Source organism: Giraffa tippelskirchi, chromosome 4 (genome assembly GCF_054371585.1).
Source record: "Giraffa tippelskirchi isolate mGirTip1 chromosome 4, T2T-mGirTip1v1.2.pri, whole genome shotgun sequence".
In the NCBI taxonomy this organism is placed as follows: Eukaryota; Metazoa; Chordata; class Mammalia; order Artiodactyla; family Giraffidae; genus Giraffa; species Giraffa tippelskirchi.
The window spans coordinates 31,124,481-31,150,488 of record NC_137278.1 but is presented as its reverse complement, the minus strand read 5'-3'; the positions used below and the strand labels follow the sequence as shown (position 1 = coordinate 31,150,488).

Below are 26,008 nucleotides of genomic sequence, written 5' to 3'. Positions count from 1 at the left end.
ACCAATGCTGTCTGAAGCATGTTACTTAAAAAACAGAACTCTAATTTGTTAATAATCTCTATTCTTAACCTTAGAGGAATCTTTTAGGAAATCCTATTTCTGTAATGAAGAACATATTTAAAACTCAGTAATTCCCCCCAGTTTACTTCAGTTTCTTTTTCTTTCTTTTGTTAAATTCAGTGAAAAGTAAAATTTTCTTTTACTTTAAATTAATATAATCCCAATTTTATAAAAATATTGATGTTTATCATTCTTATCTATATATAAAAAAGAAGTCTACAGTGATGTTCATCTGTGTTAATGAAGGTTTTTTTCCTGGGTGGTAGGCTTTGGGATTAGTTTTAAGCTTTCATCTTTGTACTTTTCTTTAGTGTTTGAGTTATTTATAATGTTTCATCCATTCATTTTCCAGTAGTGGTTTTCTCTAAAAAATAAAAGGACTAGGAGCAAGAATGCTATGATGTTAGCAGTAGGTAATTCTAATCTGAATGGTTGTTATTTCCCTTTTCTTTTCTCTACTTCCAAATTTCTGAAAACAGATTGACTGTTGTTCTTGCTCAAATGAAGATCATAAGAAAATTAAACAAACATCATTAAAATAATAATACAACTTTGTACTATTTATTTGTACCATTTATTGTACTGCATGGTACCAAGCACAACCAGTAGTAATTAAGATGTCATACTAAGTGAAGTTAAACATTTTGTTTTTCTTCATCTTGCTCCTACTGTCCCAAATAAATTTGTTTTAGCAGCACAGTAATAGCTACCGTTTGTTTTGTACGGGGTATAGACTGAACTGTCGTGGTAAGGTAAAGCTAAATGAGGGTGCTTGTTCTAAAAAAGCCTCTTTTAAATTTATACACATAACCTTTTGAAATTCATAAGCAACATAAATGATATTAACATGAGTACAGAAGCCATGACCCTCTTTGGGATTGTTTTCATTTGAACATTTCAGGGTACAAGTCAGAGACAGAGAAATCAAAGTTAACATCTTTGATATGGCTGGACATCCCTTCTTCTATGAGGTAAGAAAGCCCTTTTGAGAAAAACCTATATCCAGTATTGTCAGTGGGTTGAAGGAATGCTCCTGAATTATCAAAACAACCAATATTCAAGTCATGTGTAAAAATGGGTAAATTTAGCCAGTGTTTGTGCCTTAACTTAATGGACATCTGTTGGTCTTTTGTACTGTCCCCTTAAATAGTGGTAGGAAATTTTGTTGCTAATCTTTCAAACACTTAGATAAGACATTTTAACCTTCGAAAGGCTGTTGCTTTTCACTTTGTGCCTTAGCCTAGAACGTGAAAAGATAATTACATTCATCCTGAGACTTAGGAATTCAGAAGTGAACCCTTCGTAGCAGGGTTCTGGAGGGATTTTCCAGGGCACTCCTAGTTGTGTGTTCTCTCTCCCCAGAAGAAGTTAAAGCAGCTTCACTTGGTTTACTTTCATCTGCTTATCAGTCCTCAGTAGTCTCAAAGTGAATCTCATGGCCATACGCTTTTGTTTTTCCTTCCTTGTGTTTTTCTTTTCCCATAAGGAGTCTCTTTACTCTTTCTAGTTTGGCCATTTCACTTCTGCTTTTGTCTTTATTATTTCCTTCCTTCTGCTTGCTATGGATTTATTCTACTCTTCTTGTTCTATGTTTTTGAGGTGGGAGCTTAGATTATTGATTTGAGATGTTCATCTTTTCTAATGTATGAATTTAGTATTATAAATTCTCCTCTCAGTACTGCATAGCTGTATCCCACAAATTTTGGTATGTTGTATTTTCATTTTCACACTTCTTTTCAAAATTTCCCTTGAGATTTTCTGTTTGACCTATGGATTATTTAGAAGTATGTTGTTTAGTTTCCAAGTGTTTAGAAATTTTCCTGTTATCTTTCTGTTACTGATTTCTAGTTTTATTTCAGAGAACATACTGTGATCAGAGAACATAGTGTATGATTTCAATTCTTTAAAATTTATTGAAGTTTTTTTTCATGGCTCAGGATGTGGCCTGTCTTGGTAAATGTTATGTGGGTGCTTAAAAAGAATGTGTATTCTGCTATTGATGGATAAAATGTTCTGTAAATATTCATTAGATCCTTTTAGTCAGTTGTGATGATGAATTCTTTTATATCCTTGCTTTTTTTCTGTTTAGTTGTTCTGTTAGTTGCTTTAAGAGGGGTTTTGAAGTTTCCAACTGTAACTGTGGATTTGTCTATTTCTCTTTTCAGTTTTTGCTTCACATATTTGCAGCTGTCTTGTTTGGTGCATATACATTTAGGATTGCTTTGTCTTCATTATATAATTTTGTTATTGTATACTATCCATCTTCATCTCTGATAATTTTCTTCCTAATGTCTATTTTATCTGATATTAATGTAGACATTTCTGCTTTCTTTTGATTAATATTTTCATGATACATCTTTTTCTATCTTTGCACTTTCAGCCTGCTTGTATCTTTATATTTGAAGTGACTTTCTTAGAGGACAATACATAGTTCAATCATTTTTTTTTTTAAGTATTATGCCAATTTTTGTCCTTAGCCCACTTACTTTTCTGTAATTATTGATATGTTAGGGCTTAAGTCTACTATTTTATTTTTTGTTTTCTATTTTTCATTTCTATTTTCTTTTTCCTGTCTTCCTATGGGTTACTTGAATGCTTTCTGAATTCCATTTTGATTTGTCTATAGTGTTTTTGAGTAAATCTTTCTGCAAAGCTTTATTGGTGGATACTCTACTTATTACACTATATGTTATCATAGTTTACTGTTGTTACTTTAACAATTTTAGTGGGGTGTAGAAACTTTTCCTTCTTTTATGTCCCTTTATCCTCTCCCATTTATAATCATTCTAAATATTTTGTCTACATACAAGAGAACCACAGTAGTGTTTAATTTTTGGTTAACTGTCAAACATAATTTAGAGAATGAGAGACAAGGAAAGCATATTGTATTCACTCATATTTTTGTTTGCCCTATTCTTTCATCTTTCGTTGTGTTCCTATTGCAGGAAGGGGGGCCCCTTCCAGGGTCCAAAAGGGGGCTCTTGTCTAACACTCAGAAAAGAATTGTCTGAGGAGACACACATGCTGACAAAGCAAGAGACTTTACTGGGAAGGGGTGCCTGGACAGAGAGCGGTAGGGTAAGGAACCCAGGAGGACTGCTCTGCCACATGGCTTGCAGTCTTGGATTTTATGGTGATGGGATTAGTTTCCAGGTTTTCTTTAGCCAGTCATTCTGATTCAGGGTCCTTCCTGGTGGTGCACACATTGTTCAGCCAGAATTGATGCCAGCGAGAAGGATTCTGGGAGGTGGTAGGACACGTGTTGTCTCCTTTTGACCTTTCCAGAATTCTTCCAGTAGGTGGTGGCTTGTTAGTTGCGTGTTCCTTACTAGGACCTCTTGTCATGAAATAACTCACACAAATGGTTATTATGGTACCTGGCCAGTGTGGGTGCTTTTGGTTAGTGTGCCTCCCCTAACATTCCAAGGCTCCATCTTTCATCCTTTCTGTTTAGAGGACTCCTTTAGCCATTCTTTTAATGTAAGTCTGGTGGCAACAGATTCTCTTAGTTTTCCTTGATTGAGAATGTTTTGGTTTCTCCTTTGGTCTTGAAGAAATTTTTTTTTTTTTTTTGCAGGTATGGGATTCTGGGTTGATATTTTTACCAGACCAAACTTGGGTCTGCTTGCCCTTGCACAATAAATTCAATTCTACTGACAATGGGTTATGGTGAAGGAAAGTACAGTGTTTATTACAGGGTGCCAAGCAAGTAGTTGGGAACTGCTAAAACACAGAACAAAACCCTAAATTCCTAAAGGGTTTTTCATCAAAGCATTTTTAAAGGTGAAAGAGGGAGGGTTGCAGGGTATGACATCAGCTGTTGCACAATTCTCTGATTGGTTGATGGTGAGGTAACAGGGCTGGGGTAGGCATTCTCTATCCTTAGGCACCAATAGGTCTGTGGGTGCTTCTTGCTCTTGGTCATTAAGTAGTTCATTTCTTCCACTGGTGGTGGTTTTAGCATCTGTAAAACAGTTCAGGAAGTGTGCATCAGATACTATTATCTTGGTACTTAAAAGAGGAGCTATAACAGAGGATATGGGGGAGGAGTCTGTCCTGAAAACGCTCCATGGCGTCCAGCTCAGTTACAATTTTTCTTCTTTCTTTTTTTTCAGCATTTGAAAAATAGTGTGCTTCTTTCCTCTGGCCTCATGGTTTCTGATGAGAAATCTGCTGTCATTTGAAATGTCTCTTCCCCCCACTTTGCTTTTTTAACATCGTCACTACTTTTTTAGTATAAGATCAGGTCCATTTCATCTTAAGCTTAGAAATTTTTGCTGTAAAATTGTTTCAACTCTGCATTAAGAAAGCAGCAGTGTGTTAAGCATTGTATTTCATGGGAAAAATAGTACATATCACAGAAAACTTCCTACTTTGCTGTTTTCTCTAATTTCTCTTGAACACTGTAAAGGTTATTTCATGTTATATGAACATCATTTCTCTTCATATGATTATTTTCCTTTTCTTTACTTACATTTCCTTATCATTTGTTGTTTTCACACCAGCTCTTGTACTCCCTGAGCCTCTTAGCCCCAATAATTTCAGCGCTCTCAGGGAAGAATGGGGTTTCTGACCAAGAGATTTATTGAGAAGGTTAACTTAATTACCAATAGGTTCAGAGAGGTGTCATTGTCTTTTTCTTCTCCTGACTGCTTTCATGATTTTTTTTCCTTTGTCTTTAGTTATTAGAGGTTTAATTATGATGTCTATTGGCATGGATTTCTTTGAGCTTTTACTGTTTGGGGTTTTCTCAGCTGCTTATATGTGTCGGCTTACATCTCTTGACAAATTTGGGAAGTTTTCAGCCATTAGTTCTTGCGTACTTTTTCACCCCTACCGTAATCATACTCTCCTTCCTGGACTCTGGTCTTGTTATAGCTTCACAGGTTCCTGAGGCTCTGCTCTTTTCCTTTTTTGTTTCTTTATTCTTTTCTTTCTTTCTTTTTTTTAAAGTTTATTTCCTCTCTGTTGTTCAGATTAGATAATTTTTATTATCTTGCCTTCTGTTTCACTGGTTCTTTCCACCATCTCCTCCTTTCTGCTGTTGAACACAACTCCTGAGCTTTTTATTTCAGTCATTCTATTTTTTCAGTAATTAATTTTTCTAAAATTTCCACTGTGCCTTTGCTTGAGTAGGTGTAGGTAGATAGGCAGTGTTTTCCTGAGGTGACAGTTTGGAGGAGAGTGGTTATCATGTAAAGTTTTTTGTCTTTCCTGGTCTTTCACTAAAAGAGCAGCCTTTTGTTAGGCTTTTATTGGTCTGTACTCATTGGTATTTCCAAGTTGTACTTCTGCAGCTCTAAATTTTGGATACATGAGGAAAAGAAAACCTGGAAAACTCACCGCTGTGTCATTCCTCAGTCCCAAGGTCCCTTGCTTGTCTGCCTTCTCTCCACTTTCCGGAGTTTTCTTATGTATGTTTTATATATATAGTGTCCAGGAATTTTACTTGTGCTTAGTGGAAATAATAGGGAAAAGTCCATCTACTTCATCTTCCCAGAGGAAATGTAACTTAATGGCTATTTAATCTTCCATCTTGTGACACCCAGATATTTAGGTAAAATGAATTCCTTTTGATTGTGAAGCCTTATAATGGTTGTATCAATTTCACAAGTATAGAATATTGTCAGTGAAAAAGACATGGAAGCTCTTAGTGACCAGAAGTTTGACATAGATTCTGACTACCAGAAATGCTAACATTAATCTTAGGTTACACCAAAGTTATGTAAATGGAGAGTTAGAAGATGCCTGAGAATCAATGTGGTACAGATTTCTGTCATCGTAGGATTTCTTTCTGTAGCATTCCTGATTGATGGCCATCATTCATTTACGAGATAACAGCATGCCAGTTTCTATGCTGCAGACTGGGAATACACAACCCCTGTTTTCACGACACATAAACATGTCAGAGAAGACACATGTTAAACAAAGGACAGAATGCTTGGGAGCACTTAATACCCACACCTTGCTTATCTGGAAAGTCAGGAAATCCTGTTGAAGGAAGCAGCATTTAAACTGAGTGTTGATGGAGAAGAGTTATGTAGGTTGGTGGGAATCCAGGGACAATATAATTCACGGGACAGTTTTGAGTGGTGCAGACTATAAGAGTTTGAAGAGTGATTTTCTTTAATGATGGGGTCTCACTCCATCACAAGTTAATCCTTTAGAGTTAAAAACTCCATATTAACAACTTCTCTGTTGTGAAAGCTGGCTTCCTTTGATTTTTGCCACTGATTCTGGCCTTGTTTTTGAAGCAACAGAGACTGAGTCTGTGCTTCTACAAGAGACTTCCTAATATTTGTTAATTTGCTTCTTTCAAGGTAAAACATTTTTTTATTCTCGCTACCGCATCCTTTGTGGATAACCTCTAGTGAGCTGATAGGGAGCTGAGAACTGAACACAGCCTTCCAGATATTGTCTGACTAGTGAAGAAGACTGAGTCTTCTGTTACTTTCTGTCATTAGACACTAAAATCTTACTAATGCAACTCACAATTTCAATAGCTTTTTTTCAGCAGCTCACAGAAATAGAAGTATAATTAACAGAAGCGTCTTAAAATCATCACTTCTGAAGTACCTTTTCTCCAAAATAGCCTTGATCTCTCCTTTTTTGTCAAGTGTTTGCTGTCTATAGCTCAAACCCTCCTTTTTGACAAAGCCAAAGCCATCATCTTTCTAAGCCCTCAACTGACCAGCATACCCCTTTGCTCAGCACATACCTAGTGAAGCACTCACGTTCATCCTCGGGGTCCCAGGCTTCCTCAGATCCTTTAGCACCTGTTCTGTGTTGAAGCTTCCATTGTCACCAGTCCAACCCACCAGGTTAACCCAAAGGGCCTGATGAGAAAAGACAGTCCCTCAGTGTGTCAGATAGTGATCTCAGTGGAAAGTGTCAGAGAGGGGACTCCCGCCCAAGAGAAAGGTGGCCTGTGTCTTGCCATGAGTCTTGCTTCCCCTCATGCACACAACTGAATCCTGGGGTTTATTGGAATGAGTTAGTGGGTCTATAATAACTTTCTGAGGCCTGAGTGATATTAAACTAACAGCTTTCTCTCACCTACAAGCTTGAAAAGTGTACCATCTCTGCTTTAAAGTTCAATAATCCCAGTTTCCTTAGCATCCTATTTAATTAAACTGTGGATTAAGTCTGCCAGGGCTCACAGTAGACTGCTCTTTGGGGAGATAAGAATAATAGGATTCTAGGGCACCATTGAGGCATCCACTTGGACCTAAGGATACTCAGGTTTGAGGTAATAAAGTCACTCAATAGAGTGACTATTGAGGTTAAGGGACTTGCCCAAGATCACACAACTAGTAAGTAAGTGTAGTGAATAGATAGTTGCTGAACCCAGAATTGAGTTTGAGTCCTTTGAAAGAGAAATCCATTGAGCTTTTTAAATTCTCTTTTTATACACAAATCTCACTTTGGACAGCATGATCTGCATCTTGCAATTTTCTTTTCCTCTTTGGCCTCTACTTCAGTTCTTTACTATAGCACATTCAGCCATTTGATTAAACAAATATGTGTCAAATATTTATACCTGCTAAGCCCAGGGACTGACACAAAGGTGATGTGTGCCTTCACACCACTTATAGTCTGGTGGGGAAGACAGCTAGCTATGCCAGTAACTATGAAACTAGACAGGAAGTGACATGAGTGCTGTTAGAAGTACAAAATGCTGTGGTTTCCCAGGGGATATAGAGATTGCATTCTCTTTTGCAGGTGGAGGGGACCAGATGGTGAGGAAGGGAGAAGAAAAAGCTACATGAAAGTTACAGTATTATAGCTTGACATTGGAAAGTGAAAGATGAAGAGGTGTCCACTTCCAGGTGGAATTAGGAGGGCATAGGGCAGATTTGGGGAATGAGATTATCCAGTTTGAAGTACAGGAGATGGGTTGGGGGATAAGGCTGAAAAGTGGGTGGAGGACTGTTCAGAAACTGTTAATGTCAATTAAAAGGGTTTGAACTTTGTAAAGTGCGCACTAGAGAAACAGAAAGAATTTTTGAGCCAGGGCTTTAAAAAAGATACATATGCACAGTATATAGTGTTGCTAGGAGATTGCTTAGAAGACTTGAGCAGTCGTGCAGTCAAGAGATAATATTGGCAATGAAAATGGAAAGGAAGTGATAGTGCAGGAAGCATGGCGGAGGTGGCTTCTGCAGAATTGTTTGAGCAGAGGGACAGGAGAGGAGCGGAGGCTAACACCAGGCTCTCAGTCCAAGTGACTCAGAGCAGGGTGTGCTGCTTTCATCACTAGAAGTTCAAGAGAAGGAAAAGTTTAGGAAGGAATGAGGTGGAGGGTTTCCTGTTACACGGATTGAATCTGAGGTTCCAATAGGACATTCAGCTGGGAGTCTAGAGCTGTTTGGAAATGCAGGAAGCACAGATGAAAGGACTCGTCTTGGAGGTTCTCACAGTTGAAACTGTGCAAGTGGTTGACTTTGCTGAGTTGGGAAGAAGGATAACAAAGAAAGGATGAGGGCCCAGGACAGGGTTTGGGGAACTGTGGCAGCAGACTGGAGTGGGAGCAATGGAGGGAAGAGGAGTCGGTGGAAGAGAGATGAGTTAAAGAACCTGGAGAATGTGATGTGGGAGCCAGGCAACAGGATTCCAGACAGAAGGGAAAGCCCCACTGTAGCTGCTGTGGGAGGGCTGAGGACCCTGAGTACTGAGGGGAAAGGTCGCCTTCCTGGTCTTCATCACGTTAAATTCACTCTGATTTTGTTGGGTTGGATTTTAGGGGATAGCTTTCTATGTTTCTGTAAGTTAAAAGGCACTTACATTCTCTGTCCAGGTGTCTCTCTATGCTCAGAAACCCGTATACACTTCATGCCAGATGTGTGAGAGAGGTCTTCCTTCTTACCACATATCCAGCATAGGTCTCAGTACTTACCAGATTTTTCTGAAAAGAACACATGATACATGGCCTCTGTAAAGATTCTTACTGGAATTTTGGCCTGAAATCCCCAGCCTGTCAGTGTGACTCCTCATCCACCTAACCTGTCACGTTAGCGCCTCTCCCACTTCACACCCTGCACTTCCTGCTCCCTCACCCCAGAACTGAAGATATGCCCCAGAGGCGAGTTGCCATGGCTGATAAGAACATCAGAGAATGAATATAAGGAAGGAGGGGAGAAGGTGCTGATACACATTGTTTCCCAGGCACCATTTAGGGGCTCTGCCTTCATGATCTCATTTACTCCTCATAATAACCCTGTGAAGTAAGTAGTATTATCCCCATTTTACAGATGAGGAAACAGACGCAGAGAGGTTAAGGGACTTGCCCAAGATCACACAACTAGTAAGTAAGTGTGAACCCAGATCTTATTCCAGGGCCCGTGCTCTTTTCCACTGCATATTACACAGACACTCAGAGTTCAGAGTTCCAGAGTTGCTGGTGAGACCCAGGGGTCCTAGGGAGGTTCTGCCCAGCCTCCTGGGAAAAGCCAGCTTTTGGATGTGATACGTAAATGACTATACCTTGTTGTTGAGACTGGTCATTTTTGCCTTAAGTTCTTTTTAATTGTTCACTGACTTTCCTAGTTCTTCCTAAGAAGAACTTCATTTAATTTGTGTTCTTCTTAAGGCCTACTGATAACAATTAAAGATTGATTGCCTCTGGGGAGTAGAACTGGAGGTGAGGAGGGACAGGGTAGGAGGCTGTTAGATCCATTACAAGTCCTTCTATTCGAATAGACTTTTTTTTTTTAAATAACTTTATTTATTTTAGTTGGGGGCTAATTACTTTACAATATTGTAGTGGTTTTTGCCATACATTGACAGGAATCAGCCATGGGTTTACATGTATTCCCCATCCTGAACCCCCCTCCCACCTCCCTCCCCATTCCATCCCTCTGGGTCATCCCATTGCCCCAGCCCTGAGCATTTGTCTCATGCATCGAACCTGGAATGGTGTTCTGTTTCACATATGATAATGTACATGTTTCAGTGCTTCGAATAGACTTTTTTTAAAAAAAATCATGTTATTTTGATTTTATAAAAAGCCCTCCAAAGACCAGTAGTACAATTAGTAAACAGTATGAATACACACAAGAACACACTTTGCTAAGTTAATGACTGCGAGATATACTTTAATAAAATCACAATATCTACATGTTGTGCATCTTTTTTTTTTTTTACATGAAGGTTCGTAATGAGTTTTACAAGGACACACAAGGTGTGATACTGGTCTATGATGTTGGGCAGAAAGATTCCTTTGATGCCCTTGATGCATGGCTGGCAGAAATGAAGCAAGATCTTGGACCTCATGGAAACATGGAAAATATTGTATTTGCAGTGTGTGCCAACAAGGTAACTATTTTGGAGATGAAATGCTCAACTTTCTCGGTTCATTATGGGAAGAGCAGCTCTTGAGTTTTGGGGAATAAATAAGAAGAAAAAAAATTATGTAATCTGTGATGTTAAGAATCGGCAGCTTTTCAAAACATATGTTCCTAAAACAAAAACAGTTAAAAAACAAAACCTGGCATGTTATCCATTTTTTTCTGGTGCCATGTTTGGGGATGGATATTGGTGAGGGAGCAGGAGAGGTGGAGCCTAGTAATCAGACTCTGACCTGATTGGAGGAGGGAGCAGAAGTTAGGTGGAACATGGACTGTGGAAAAGTGGCAAATGTGATGAAGCCAACTTCCACAGAGATGAGCAGCAGCAGCTTTCTCAAGAGAAAGTGCTGGTAGCAGGCACTTGTGGTTTTGCCACAGAAAATCAGTCCATATTCAATGCTAGTAATTTTTTGGTCCTGGTAATTTTATATACTGGTGCTGGAGTTTGCTTAAGAATAGTTTTTGCCTCAGCAGAGGGTTGACAGAGACCTCACTGGGCCTATTCTAGAGGGACAAAGTTGGAATCTTCTCTTCCCTGCTGCCTCCAACTCTCATTTTCAGATCGACTGTACTAAGCACCGCTGTGTTGATGAAAGTGAAGGACGTCTTTGGGCTGAAAGCAAAGGGTTCCTGTACTTTGAAACATCGGCTCAAACTGGAGAAGGAATCAATGAGATGTTCCAGGTAACCTAGCATTTTATTGTTTTAGAGTTTTTGTGTCTGACCATACCAAATTTTAGCTTAATAATGAGGAGCAAAAAGTAATAGAAGTTTCTAATTAGAATAAGCTGTTTCTTTTCAGAAGCAGATAAGAGAGAATGGGATAGAGAGGGTGAGAATGAGTGTGTGTGTGTGAGACAGAGAGAGAAAGAGGGAGATTTGCCTGCTGTCTCTTTTAGATCAGAATTATCTGCTTTTCAGAATTACTGGGGAAATTCTTCAAAATACAAATTGCTGGGCTCCAGGTCCACTGGAAACTTAACGTTTTGCTGGAGCTGAGGAATCTCTATTTTGAAAAACCTCTCTAGGTGATTCCTCTGATCATCAAGTTTAATAACACTTATTATATACTTACTTAAATGGGAGAAAGATTTTCTTTAAAACCACTTTTGGTTACATTTATATGCATAATCAAATGAAAGTATTACTTTGGCAAAATTGCCTTGCCGTAGCTAATATAGTCTTATTTTGTAGCCCTTGGGTGTGCGGTTAGAGACCAGGAGACTATCATTGCAGAATCAGCGAGTCATATGTAAAAGTTCCGTCTCACCAATCAAGTAGGCAGTAGAAAGATGCAACCTGAATAGATGGTCACTTTTTAGAACTTGGGCTTCCCTTGTAACTCAGCTGGTGAAGAATCCGCCTGCAATGCGGGAGACCTGGGTTCGATCCCTGGGTTGGGAAGATCCCCTGGAGAAGGGAAAGGCTACCCACTCCAGTATTCTGGCCTAGAGAATTCCATGGACTGTATAGTCCATGGGGTCGCAGAGTCGGACACGACTGAGCGACTTTCACTCACTTTTAGAACTTAATAATCTTGAATCATTTTAAGGGGAGCCTAAACAACAAATTAGAGGCAACTCTTAATTCTAGTTTCATTTGGAAGTAAGTGGTGGCATGAATAATGCATTTTTTCTTATAAATATATCTGATATTTTAGGAATTTTTAGCATTTTAAATAATGTAGCTATACTATAAAGAGTTGTTCTTAATTACCGAGTGGGATTTCATTTAATCTTTTGTACTGAATCTCCTTCTCACAAGATGTCACCCCTCTTGCTAGAAGACAGATTTCATCCTTGGCTGATAGACTGAATTTGGCATCAGTAGTTTCTATTTCAAGACCAAACATGGTCGATGCTGGTTTGCCACTTTTCTAGTCCTTTGAGTACATAGACCTATGTGAGTATGTACCAATATGTGTACAGTAATGATACTTAACCATTTGAATAGTACTTTACAATTCTGGAGAAGTTTACCTGTTTCATCTCATTTGAGACTCTTGACAATGTGTGACAGGTATCATTCTCATTTCAAATATGAGACATCCAAGAGTAGTAGTGATTTGTCCAAGAGGTATAAGTAACTGTCTCAGTGTCTTTCAGCACTTAACTCTTAAATGCATTTTCTTTCAGCACTATAAAGATATTTGAATTTTCCTGTAGTCCTTGAGACTATTTTTTTCCATTTTTCCTTTGTGTTTTAGATTGCATAATCTCTATTGATCTGATTTCAATCTGTTAAATCTACCAAGTGAAGTTTTTAATTCATTGCTTTCCAGTTCTAGAATTTGCATTTGGTTCTTTTGTATAGTTCCCAGTTTTCTGCTGAGATTCTCTCTTTATGCATTTTGAACATATTTTTCTTTATCTCTATAAAATATGTAATAGCTGCTTTACGGTTTTTGTTCAATATCTGAACCATCTTGGGTTCAGTTTCTATGGACTTTTTTTTCCTGACTATGGATCACAGTATTGTTTCTTTGTATGAGTAGTGACTTTTTTTTAACACCAGACATCATAGATAATACACTGTAGTGACTCAGTTTGTTTATTTTCCTCAGAGGAATGTTGATTTTTGGTTCAGCAGGCAGTTCAGTTATTGACAGATTACGCTGAGTTTGTGTAGGCTTCACTCTTTTGCTTTAATAGCAAGAATCAGAAGGAAGCCCAAAGTGTGTTCAAAACTCTTCTAATCTAATTTAGCAGGACTCAGCCTCCAAATTCTGTTCCTCTTGTAGATCTTGTCGATTCTTGGTTTTAGGTTTTGTTAGGCTGAGTCTTAACTCCTAAGGCATATCCTTTTTGTGGCATCTCAGCTGGATGCCAGGGATATTGAGGTGTTAAGGATGTCTCTCTACCTTAACTCTCATAAGTCTCTCTCACTAGTGAGTCTTTCTCTCTCTCATGAGTCTCTGTCTCCAGTGAGTCTCTCTCACTAGAGCCAAACTCTAGTATCCCCAGGATGGCTCTTCTCCTCACACCACTAGTTAGTTCTGTTCTCAATCTCTCAATAGTTGTTATCTGGTAAGCCTCAGGTGATTTCATCGTATGCATATAGAGCCTAGCTGTCAGCTACAAACCAGTAGGGAACCCTCACATGGACTTCTTGGGGCCCAGCTCCCTCCTATCCAAGGCCCTGCTCTGCAGATTCCAGCCACTTCAGCATCCTCAATCTCTGACCTCTGCCTCCTTAGCTCAGTGGGACTTTGTGTCTTCTTAGACCCCAGCACTCTGTGACATGGTAGGAAATGGACTCAGATAGAAGACAAAGGAGCACTCTTAACACTTGTCCACTACCTGAAAAGAGTTGCCTCATATATTTACTTTTATAGTTGTTTGGTAGGAGGTTCCCATGATTCCAACATGGCTGGCACTCAGACAAGGAGTTTGAAGAGACATTTGACTTCAGTTCCAGTATTCTCTATATCACATCACAGCTGGCCTTCTATCACATTACTTGGTATGAATAAATCCCTCAGAAATTTGTGAGGGTTTATATTTTAGGTTAACTTATAGACTAGTAGAAAACCTTACTGATACATAAGCACAGGCAAACATTTGGGAACTATGTTCCGTTTTAGGTTGCTTTTATTTTTTAGATAAATCTAGGGTAGAATTAGTGAATAATTAGTCTATTTTTTTTTTTAAAAGGCTAATAAAGAGTATAATAAAACAATTCTGTAAGTACTTAGAAGTAATACTTTCCTGCTGGTTCTGTTTAATAAATACTTTCTTTGTTTCCTATTACTTAATAGACACTTTATGTCAGGAAGGAACTTGGTTTTATCTTACACTGTTAGCACAGAGTAATATTAAGATAGACTAAAACTAAGTCATTACTTCTCTTGTCTTGGTGTCTAGCAGCTTTTCCTTTGACACCCCTTTTCACATGTCAAGCTTTCTTGTTTAGGTTGCCAAGTCGATTAACTGACTGGAGATAAGAAAGAGGAGTCAAAGAGAAAGAAAAAAATTTTAGATGATAATAGTAACTATAGAAATAGCTGAACAAAAAAGGAGGAAGAACTTCCCTGATGGTCCAGTGGTTAAGACTTCACCTTCCAATGTAAGGGTCACAGGTTTGATCCCTGGTCAGGAAACTAAGGTCCCACATTCCTCGGGGTGCAGCCAAAAATTTAAGAAAAGGGGGAAGGGAGATTTTAAAAAATGAAGGGATGAGGAGATAAGTCAATTTAAAAGTCAGTTCAGTCACTCAGTCGTGTCTGACTCTTTGCGACCCCATGGACTGCAGCACACTACGTTTCCTTGTCCATCACCAACTCCCAGAGCCTACTCAAACTCATGTCCATTGAGTCAGTGATGCCATCCAACCACCTCATCCTCTTGTCCCCTTCTCCTCCCGCCTTCAATCTTTCCCAGCATCAGGGTGTTTTCCAATGAGTTCTTTGCATCAGGTGGCCAACATATTGGAGCTTTAGCTTCAGCATCAGTCCTTCAGTGAATATTCAGGACTGATTTCCTTTTGGATGGACTGGTTGGATCTCCTTGCTGTCCAAGGGACTCTCAAGAGTCTTCTCCAACACCACAGTTCAAAAGCATCAATTCTTCGGTTCCCAGCTTTCTTTATGGTCCACCTCTCACATCCATACATGAGTACTGGAAAAACCATAGCTTTGACTAGATGGACCTTTGTTGGTAAAGTAATGTCTCTGCTTTTTAATATGCTGTCTAGGTTGGTCATAACTTTTCTTCCAAGGAGCAAGCATCTTTTGATTCCATGGCTGCAGTTACCATCTGCAGTGATTTTGGAGCCCTCCAAAATAAAGTCTATCACTGTTTCCATTGTTTCCCCATCTGTTTGCCATGAAGGGATGGGACCAGATGCCATGATCTTAGTTTTTTGAGTATTGAGTTTTAAGTTAACTTTTTCACTCTACTCTTTCACTTTTATCAAGAGGCTCTTTAGTTCTTCTTCACTTTCTGCCATAAAGGTGGTGTCATCTGCATATCTGAGGTTATTGACATTTCTCCCGGCAATCTTGATTCCAGCTTGTGCTTCATCCAGCCTGGCATTTCTCATGATGTACTCTGAATATAAGTTTAATAAACAGGGTGACAATATATAACCTTGACATACTCCTTTCCCGATATGGAACTAGTCTGTTGTTCCATGTCCAGTTCTAACTGTTGCTTCCTGACCTGCATATAGATTTCTCAGAAGGCAAGTCAGGTGATCTGGTATTCCCATCTCTTTAAGAGTTTTCCACAGTTTTTGGTGATCCACACAGTCAAAGACTTTGGCATAGTCAATAAAGCAGAAGTAGATGTTTTTCTGGAACTCTCTTGCTTTTTCAATGACCCAGCGGATGTTGGCAATTTGATCTCTGGTTCCTCTGCCTTTTCTAAATCCAGCTTGAACATCTGGAAGTTCATAGTTCACATACTGTTGAAGTCTAGCTTGGAGAATTTTGAGCATTGCTTTGCTAGTGTGTGAGATGAGTGCAGGTGTGCAGTAGTTTGAACATTCTTTGGCATTGCCTTTCTTTGGGATTGAAATGAAAACTGACCTTTTCCAGTCCTGTGGCCACTGCTGAGTTTTCCAAATGTGCTGGTATATTGAGTGCAGCACTTTCACAGCGTCATCTTTCAGGATTTGAAATAACTCAACTGGAATTCCATCACCTCCACTAGCTTTGTTTGTAGTGATGCTTCCAAAGGCCCACCTGACTTCACATTCCAGGATGTCTGGCTCTAGGTGAGTGATCACACCATCATGGTAGTCTTGGTCATGAAGATCTTTTTTGTATAATTCTTCTGTGTATTCTTGCCACCTCTTCTTAATATCTTCTGCTTCTGTTAGGTCCATACAATTTCAGTCCTTTATTGTGCCCATCTTTGCATGAAATGTTCCCTTGATATCTCTAATTCTCTTGAAGAGATCGCTAGTCTTTTCCATTCTATTGTTTTCCTCTATTTCTTTGCACTATCACTGAGAAAGGCTTTCTTATCTCTCCTTGCTATTCTTTGGAACTCTGCATTCAAATGGATATATCTTTCCTTTTCTCCTTTGCCTTTCACATCTTTTCTTTTCTCAGTTATTTATAAGTCCTCCTCAGACAACCATTTTGCCTTTTTGCATTTCTTTTTCTTGGGGATGGTCTTGATCACTGCCTCCTGTAGAGTGTCACGGACCTCCATCCATAGTTCTTCAGGCACTCTGTCTATCAGATCTAATCTCTTGAATCTGTTTGTCACTTCCACTGTATAATCGTAAGGGATTTGATTTAGGTCATACCTCAATGGTCTAGTCGTTTTCCCTACTTTCTTCAATTTAAGTCTGAGTTTGGCAATAAAGAGTTCATGATCTGAGCCACAGTCAGCTCCTGGTCTTGTTTTCGATGACTGTATAGAGCAGAAATTGGATTAAAGATTTACTGAGCATGGCCCCGCCCATCAGAACAAGACTCAGTTTCCCCCTCAGTCAGTCTCTCCCATGAGGAACCTTCCATAAGTCTCTTATCCTTCTCCATCAGAGGGCAGACAGAATGAAAACCACAATCACAAAAAACTAGCCAATCTGATCACATGGACCACAGCCTTGTCTAACTCAATGTAACTATGAGCCGTGCCATGTACAGCCACCCAAGATGGACAGGTCATGTTTGGAGACTTCCGACAAAACGTGGTCCACTGGAGAAGGGAATGGCAAACCACTTCAGTATTCTTGCCTTGAGAACCCCATGAACAATATGAAAGGGCAAAAAGATAGGACACTGAAAGATGAATTCCTCAGGTTGGTAGGTGCCCAGTATGCTACTGGAGATCAGTGGAGAAATAACTCCAGAAAGAATGAAGAGACGGAGCCAAAGCAAAAACAACACCGAGTTGTGAATGTGACTGGTGATGGAAGTAAAGTCCGATGCTGTAAAGAGCAGTATTGCATAGGAACCTGGAATGTTAGGTCCATGAATCAAGGCAAATTGGAACTGGTCAGACAGGAGATGGCAAGAGTGAACATCAACATTTTAGGAATCAGCGAACTAAAATGAACTGGAATGGGTGAATTTAACTCAGATGACCATTATATCTACTACTGTGGGCAGGAATCCCTTAGAAGAAAGGGAGTAGCCATCATAGTCAACAGGAGTCTGAAATGCAGTGCTTGGATGCAATCTCAAAAATGACAGAATGATCTCTGTTTGTTTCCAAGGCTCCTTAAACCATTCAATATCACAGTAATGCAAGTCTATGCCCTGACCAGTGATGCTGAAGAAGCTGAAGTTGAACGGTTCTATGAAGACCTACAAGACCTTCTAGAACTAATACCCAAAAAAGATGTCCTTTTCATTATAGGGGACTGGAGTGTGAAAGTAGGAACTCAAGAGATACCTGGAGTAACAGGCAAATTTGGCTTTGGAGTACAAAATGAAGCAGGTCAAAGGCTAACAGAGTTTTGCCAAGAGGACACACTGGTTATAGCAAACACCCTCTTCCAACAACACAAGAGAAGACTCTACACGTGGACATCACCAGATGGTCAATACCTAAATCAGATCGATTATATTCTTTGCAGCCAAAGATGGAGAAGCTCTATACAGTCAGCAATTTAAAAGTAGCCATAATGTATTAAATTAGTATTTTGAGTGAAGTTATTCAACAACAACAATAGTGCACAAGGCGTGAAATATGAGCAGGATCACAAAATAATTTTCACTTTGAAAAACATAAAATGGGAAAAAATATTAACAGTTCACAGAATAAGAAAAGACCTATAAGCATATGAAAAGATACTCAACCTCCCTTATAATTAAAGAAATGGAAATAGAAACTGTGAGATAACATCAGATTGGCAAAAATGAAGATGTATGATAATGCCCAATATTGAAAAGAATATGGGGAAGTAGACATTCCCATTCACTGTGGTGGGAGTATAAACTGGTATAGCCTTTTTGTATGACAGTTGTCAAAGTCAGAAAGTAAAATGCACACACACTTTCATTCAGCACTTTTGCTTTCAGAAATATATTCTGAAACAGTATTCCCACAAGTGTGCAGAGATATGTACCCATAAAAAAGTATTCCCTGAAGCACTGTGTGACACAGTGTGTGACACAAAACTGGAAACAATTGACCTGTCCAAGAATAGGGAGTTGATTGAATAAATTACGAGTACAGTCAGTCACACAGTGGAATACTGAACAGTCATTAAAAGGAAGGAAGAAAGTGTCTATATGCAGCTAGAGAAAGATTCTAAGATTTATTATTATGTGAAAAAAGTTACAAGGTGCTCAGCAGTGTGTTTAATCTGCTCTCTTTTATGTAAATACTTAGGGCTTGGATATGTGTACTGGTACTGAGAGAAAATTATTCTGGAAGGATACTGAAAAAATGTATTAACAATGGTTTACCCCAAGGAGAGGAACTGGAGGGGCAGGGAGACAGTTTTCATTTTACACTTTTTGTACTATTTGAATTTTTCTAATAATATTTGTATACTAGTTTTTAATTTCAAGTGTGGCTGTATCTGATGGTATATGACAGCTATCTGAGAGTAAGATCATAAGCCATTTAAATTCTTATACTTTTTGTGTGCTTAAATATATATATAATATACATATATGTTCTATGTATATGTATTAGTATAAAAGAAAAAAGATATGTTTGCTTTATTGTGAATTTAACTTATTGGAATATATTAAATTTCTTTAAGCTGATGCCTAGAAAGAATTCCTATTTTCCCCAAATCAGTTCTCCTCTGTGTTTTCTTTTTGCAGACCTTTTATATATCCATAGTTGATCTGTGTGAAAATGGTGGAAAACGTCCTAACACAAATAGCAGTGCTAATTTCACCAAAGAACAAGCAGACACCATTCGCAGAATTCGAAGTAGTAAGGACAGCTGGGACATGTTGGGAGTCAAACCTGGGGCCTCAAGGTAAGCAGTGCTCTCAGATGCTAGTGCTGCCTTCTGTTATAAAAATTCAGTCGTCAGAATATAGTGTGATATCTTCTTGTAATGGGCTAGAAATATGAAGATGTGTGGAAATAGATTACTTAACACTACTCCTTCACCGAATTAAGTGAATACCAAAGAAGGAAAATAGAGGGCACAGTTGCCTGATGTGGGAGCTATGTCGTGTGTATATTGTGTGAGTACCTTTTGAAATGGTATGCTCTGCTTTTGTTGACTAAGAGTCTAGAAACAAATGTAACCTCAAATACATACACATATAATCACAAAAGAGAATTCTTAAAGCATAGAATTTTTGAAAAAGAAAGAATGTTAGCAGTCAACTTGTTGAAACACTTCATTTCATCAATGGGAAAACTGGGACTTGGGGGACTCCAGGAGTTAGTGGTAGAATTGGTTCCTGACCCTGAACCCTGTGTGTCTGCCTGTCTCTGACTCTTTCTGTGTCTCTCAAAAATCACTGTAGTTCCTCATCTGTGTGTGTTTATATTAAATTACTTTATTTTAGCCAAAATAATTATTTTGGAGAAAAAGAAGTACAATCACTACTCTTCATGAAAGAAATAAATCATTACCTAGTATGATTATGTAACTTTTCCCCCAGTCTTATTGAAATATAATTGGCATGTAACACTGTATAAGGTTAAGGTGTATAGCATGATGATTTAACTTACATACACTGTGAAATAATTACCGAAATAAGTTTAGTGAACATCCATCATCTCATAGAGATAAAGAAAAAAAAATGTTTTTTCCTTGTGATTAGAACTCTTGGAATCTACTCTCCTAAGAACTCTCAATTGTTATCTCACTTTTAACTCTATAATAATACTGTTACCATGCATATTATTGGAGTTCTCAGATCTTTTTATTTTGCACCATAGCTTTCCTCCTTATGCTTCTCCCTTTCTACTTTTTCACCTTGATTCCCAGAAAAGAAAAAAGTACATTTCAAAATTGCCTTATCAACATCAACAACATTAAGTATCTCTTCTTCATTTTGATCTCATAGCATGTCTTCAGGTTCAGAAGAGAAGAGGGGATGGGAAGAGGGAGACAGTTATTGGTCACCCTTGACTTGACAGGCTTTACTGAGGATGCTTTAAACAGCTGACGAAATTCAGATAACCTTGTAGCATAAAGTTAATTGGTGGCTTTTGGGGCTTCCCAGGTGGCACAGTGGTAAAGAATCTGCCTGCCCATGCAAGAGATGCAAGAGACTTGGGTTTGATACCTGGGTGGGGAAGATCCCCTGAAGAAGGGAATGGCTACCCACTCCAGGATTCTTGCCTGGAGAATTCCATGGACAGAGGAGCCTGGTGGGCTACAAGCCATACGGTCACAAAGAGTCGGACACAACTGAGCGACGAATATTACTTTTACTATTGTATATCAAATTCAGCTTTTTTGTTGTTTTGGCCTTTCCCTTCTGACCCTGCTCCCTGGCTGACTTTGTCTGCTCTTTCCTTCTGGAACTTCCTGCCGGGTCTCCGTTCCCTTTCTGGCCTCTGCCAGTTCTCTCCCTGCTGCTCTGTGTTTCCCATCACTGGATCAATTCCTGAACCCCATCTTCTTGCAGAGTCCTCCTCCAGGGGGGCCTGCCCTGATGGCTTCCTGTCCTCATCGCTTCCATCAGCAATCATTTGCCGAATGCCAAATGCCTTGTGAGGTGCTAAACACTATTTTCATTTGATCATGTTTGTATACTCACTTTGTATTGTCTGTTTTTCTACTTGAATGTTACATATTATTTGTCCATTATTTGTTCCTTTAGTCTCACCTTTGAGAAAAGGTCATAATTATTTCAGATATGCTTACTGCAAGAGGTGTTCTGTTATCCAAGCAGCTGAAATGTAGTGGGCAGAGGGTGGGGGCTGACCTCCCTACTGACATAGAGCTCTGCTTTTTCTTTGCAGGGATGAAGTCAATAAAGCGTATCGGAAACTTGCTGTGCTGCTTCACCCTGACAAATGTGTAGCACCTGGTAGTGAAGATGCCTTCAAAGCCGTTGTGAATGCCCGAACAGCCCTCCTGAAAAACATCAAGTAGAAAATAGGAAAAAAAGACAGGTGTAGGCCTCGAGTCCAAACAGACTTTCTCTGGAGGTAAAATAGCCAACATGACTTTTTCCTCCACAGAATTCTTACAGCCCTTTTCACTCACGTGCTGTCATTTGTAAATCAGTAATTTGGGTGCCTGTTTCCATGTCATAGACATTTTGCAGAGAGACGAAGAGAACCGAGTGCCACTTATACACTATCATTCATTTTTTATTTCTGAATGATGATAGATTTTTTTTCTCACGAGTTGGTAAGCTCTGTTGGTATAGCATCGCTTAGACACTTTGCTCAGGAAAGTCCACGAAGTTTCTGGAAGAAGGATAGGAGAATCCTTTTGCTTTTTCTTTATTAAAAAAATTCATCATCAGAGGAAAAAAAAACAAAAATGGAAGCAGACATAGCAGAACCCCTGCAAGTGTGGTGACCTTACAAGCAAGTTGCCCCTTTACAGTGAGTTTCTTAGGTGATATTTTAAACATCAGTCTGCTTAATTAATGAATGAACTCTTGGCAGCCCTTCGGAAGTGAAGCAAGGTGATGCATTCCTGAACTGAGTGGCTCTTTTTTGATGTTCACTCTGTTCCCCTTCTCCATCACGGGGGGAGAGACCAGCCAGTCCTAAGAGTATAGAGGTGGCAGTAGCCGCAGGTTCTGGTAGACTGGCTGCTGCTAGACCTGCCCCTGGGTCTGAGGCCTTTCCCTGGCTGTGGAAATGAGTGCTGGTAGCTGTAGGGGCATCTTCACCTAGGAGTCAGGAGTCAGATCCCAAGACAGAAACACCTGCAGGTCAAACTGAATTGTGCACACATCCCCAGAGGGCATGACCCGCTTGGTTCGGGTGGGTCTGATGCCCTAGGAGAGCCCCCATAGGAGGCTTATGCCTTTCCTTGTTGCAGCATCATTTGCCAAGACAGGTAGGAAAGGCAGCAATGCGTCTCAACAGGGGGCCTCCCTTTGCTTCCTAGTCAGTGTGAGTTCCCCTTCCCTCTTCTGTTCCTGCCTTGTCTCTTAAGGCACCACATCTACCGCCATGTCTCTCTTCTCGAATCCCCGCCTTCCGGCTATTGCCTCCTCTGTCCTGTGCAGCCTTCGCTGGGGCCTGGTAGACCAGAGACAAATATAGATCCTTTAGGTGGTGGACAGAGAGATCTTAAGGCCTGTGTGGGAAGAATCTATTACTTTTGTTTAGGTTCCAAATTTCTGATCAGTAATACTTTTAAGCTGCAGATTACGAAAATTAATTTCACATAGAGAAATCCATTCTCTTTGCCATCGTCTCTCTCTCAGTATCCAAGAGATGGATGAAGATCAAGTGTCAGGACCGGCCTTCCTTCCAGATCTCACAGAATAGTGTCACCGCGTGGCTTGTTACACCATCACTCTCATGTTACTCAGATTTTTAGCTGTGACCAAGCTGCACTAATTGGGGCTTTAAAGTATATAAAACTTTGCCATCAGTGAATTTTAAACAGCTATCCCATATTGATTGCCAAGTAGCATTCGCCTTACCCTACCTGAGAAGAAAAGCTGCTTTCATTCAGTTCAAACCCACTGCAGCCTTCTGAACCCTTCCCTTCTCCAGAGCAGCTTCGCTTTGTGTGGCTGCCCTTGGGCAGCACTGAGCTGGTTGTCAGGAAACCAGAGCATTGTTTTCTAGTAAGAGTTTTCATTTTGATATTAAAAATGCTTTTTTTTCTTAGTAAAATTGAGATATGAGATATGATTTTTTGTGGGATTTTCCTCTTGCCTTTTAATTTTAACTAGCTTCTGGGCCTGTAAAGGTCAGGCCAAAGTTCTTCAGGGCTTTAATTTTGCTGTAGGCCTTCATCGTGCCTAAAGTAGCAAACATAGATCTGTTCTTGTGGCACAACTTAGGAGTCATATGAATGAGAGACCGTGCATGGTGATGTCAGCCCACATTGACATGACAGCTCACTTGTGTACGTGGCCCTGTGTAAACACTGGTGCCAGGTTTCATCACTGTCATTAGACACTAGATGGGTCACCCTCATTCAGCTACATTGTGCAGATGAGCAGTTATAGCAGAGAGAGTTCTCTAGTTCTTCCATTCATATTCTTATGTAATGAGTGACTTGTTGACATTTAGCCTGGTCTTGATTCTTAGGTCTTGGGGCTCAGTTCCCAGCACCTGGATTACTAATGTTAAGGATGGCCATGTACTACTTCATTTATGGAAAAGAAAGAAAAGAAAGTTAAAGGTTCAGGGTCCTAGAATTTTTCTGATTTCCATAATCCTGAGTAGAATGTCAAGAAGTAATGAAATGAAGCCTGATCTGCAATGAAAAGTAACTTCATATAAAATTTTACAGACCTCTGTGCATTAATTTAAATTCTTGGTGCAAATGTATATTTTTTAGTTCAACCTTATTAAAATTCTTCAGCCAGTTAGGATTGCATAATATATCAGTGAGTAACAACTAGCAGAATAATTTCAATGGCTAAAAAAAATTTTATACAGAATCTTGTTTTTTCAAAAAAGAACAAGAAGTTTGAACAGCTGTTATTCAAGAAAAGCCATTTCTTCTGCATCTGAGTCACCAAGAATGAACACTTTTAAAACTTGTTAGAAATCCCTGGAGGCTTTTGAAATTAATCGCCAACCTACCTAAGAACTTTAAAATATACCATCCTTTTGTTCCTCCGTTCCTCTTTCATGGCTCCTTTTGAATGAATATTCTCAACTGCCAATGTGTCTTTTACTTTAGTAATGTTGTTTTATTTCTTTGCATAAATGTGTGCTTGGTAAAGTCCAGACTTGGAGATATTGTGCTGCTTCCCAAGATAAATTGCTCTGATTCTGTAGATTGCACTCTGTTCTTTAAGGCTCACATTTACCTCAGGAAACGCACTTTAGTATGTTTTGGGTTTGTTTTTTTTTTTTCGTGCATTGAATTCTCAAATGGTAATTATTTCTTTATACTGGTAAACTAGTACCTAATTTACTGTTCACTCAGTGAGCCATAGATAAGGCAGCTAAATTTCTGAAAGAAAGAGAAAATAGGCAGCCCTTGGTTGCTGTGAATCAGTAATAAGGTCCCTGTTTCTCACAGAACAATGACAGAATCTCAAGGGGGAAGGAGGTATTTCAGTCGCATGTTAGAAAGGGTGGGGGGCGTGTGCACATTGCCTTTGACAGGGTGTCAGTGTCTCTCCCCTAAGCAATTTCAGTGGGTCCTAGAATGTCACTCCCTTCTCCACTACACTCTGTCTAGCTCACTCTGAGTCTGACTACATTTTTGTGAAACTTTTGCAGAGAAATTGAGCCGCTAAATGCAGCTAACCTCCTTCCATTGCAAGTTTTGCAAAGGGAAGAGGGGTTCATATTTCTCATGATAGGTACCTAGCACAATTGTAAGAGACAGTTACTAATGTTTATATGTTGGTGTTTCCATTAAGCATTTCTAGAGGAGACGAAAGCTTAAACTTGTGGTGTGGATGAGTTAGATCGTGTCTGACAAGCAGTGCAATATGAAGCCGTGCAATAAAGTCTGTGTTGTGAAATGAAGCGCTGGAAAGCTGGACAGTTCGGGTTAGCTTCCTGCAGCAATTGCCAGCAGGATGGTCTGCCCTTGGCCCAGGAATGCAGAGTCTCTAAAGAAACCCTTTGCTCTTACGAGGTAATTTATGTATTTGCTTTCTGTTGAAATAATGGAAAATGTTAAAGCTAACAGCTGTCTATGTCTTGTATAGAGAGTGTCATATGTATTTAAGTTGTGTATTTTTATAAAGTAAAGCCAAATGCCAAACACTGGTCTGTGGGCTGCACTTAATTGTTAGGACACTGGTCTTTAAAGCAGAAGCCAGTCCAGTTCATTACCAACTGAGATCATAGATAAGACATCTTGCTTTAGTTGCCAGTGGGTAAAATGGAGGAAATGGTATTCATTGGTCCCTCAGGCTGTTCTAACCTTAATTAAGTTGTGATGAAAGTCTTTTGCTCTCTTAAAGAAAGATACTAATATTATGTTTGCCTTTTTAATTCAAATGAAACTATTGTTACCTCATTTTAATAATGCAAGTCTAATTCAGCTAATTAGTCCCTGGACAACAGGAATCCTTAAGTAACAGACTATGGTGAATGTGAATTTGAAAATAAAAGCCTTGTAGGGCCAGCCCACAGAAGGCTTCAAACCAGAGCTTTAATTTTCATTGTGAATGACATTCACTATCAACCGAGAATGCGCTCCACTCCTGGGGAACCACTCTACCCTCTCCATACTGCTGACGTGTTCTAAAGCAGAGCTGCCAAATCCTCCTTGACCTCCCCCTTACTCCTTGGTCACAGAGCTTGGCCCAAGAGATGAGAATGTCACCCAAGCTGAACCAGTTTGCTTCCCTCCCTGAGATGTTTCTAGTTGGAATCTAGGAAGACAGACTTCCTCTCAGGAGAGAAAGATAGGAGAAATCCTGCTGATGCTGGCAATCATGATTCCAATCTCATGGAAAAAATCAGAGAGAATGAAACAGACATTCAGAAAGAGACCGTATCCGTATGGCAAAGATGTTCCTTCCAGTCCCCAGGGTCCCCTGAACTGGCTGTTCTACAAGCCCATCAACCACCCCAGAATCCTCCCAGTCAATCTCCACTCCC

General features: G+C 39.5%; 1 protein-coding gene across 2 annotated transcripts in view; it reads left to right on the top strand.

Annotated features, from left to right (window-relative positions):
• The window catches only part of DNAJC27 (DnaJ heat shock protein family (Hsp40) member C27), a 39,850-nt gene extending 14,685 nt beyond the window's left edge, over window positions 1-25,165 (top strand). The window contains exons 3-8 of one of the 2 annotated variants that reach the window (XR_014082717.1): window positions 962-1,031; window positions 10,210-10,374; window positions 10,968-11,090; window positions 19,141-19,301; window positions 21,254-21,442; window positions 24,814-25,165. Coding sequence is in view for 1 of the 2 variants with exons in the window: in XM_081592780.1 (XP_081448906.1) it covers window positions 962-1,031; window positions 10,210-10,374; window positions 10,968-11,090; window positions 19,141-19,301; window positions 21,254-21,386 (652 nt within the window). In the remaining variant the exon portion in view is untranslated. Of the gene's footprint in view, window positions 1-961; window positions 1,032-10,209; window positions 10,375-10,967; window positions 11,091-19,140; window positions 19,302-21,253 lie in introns of both variants that reach the window. The other variant, XM_081592780.1, reaches the window with a different exon arrangement.
• Window positions 25,166-26,008: the final 843 nt, after the last annotated feature.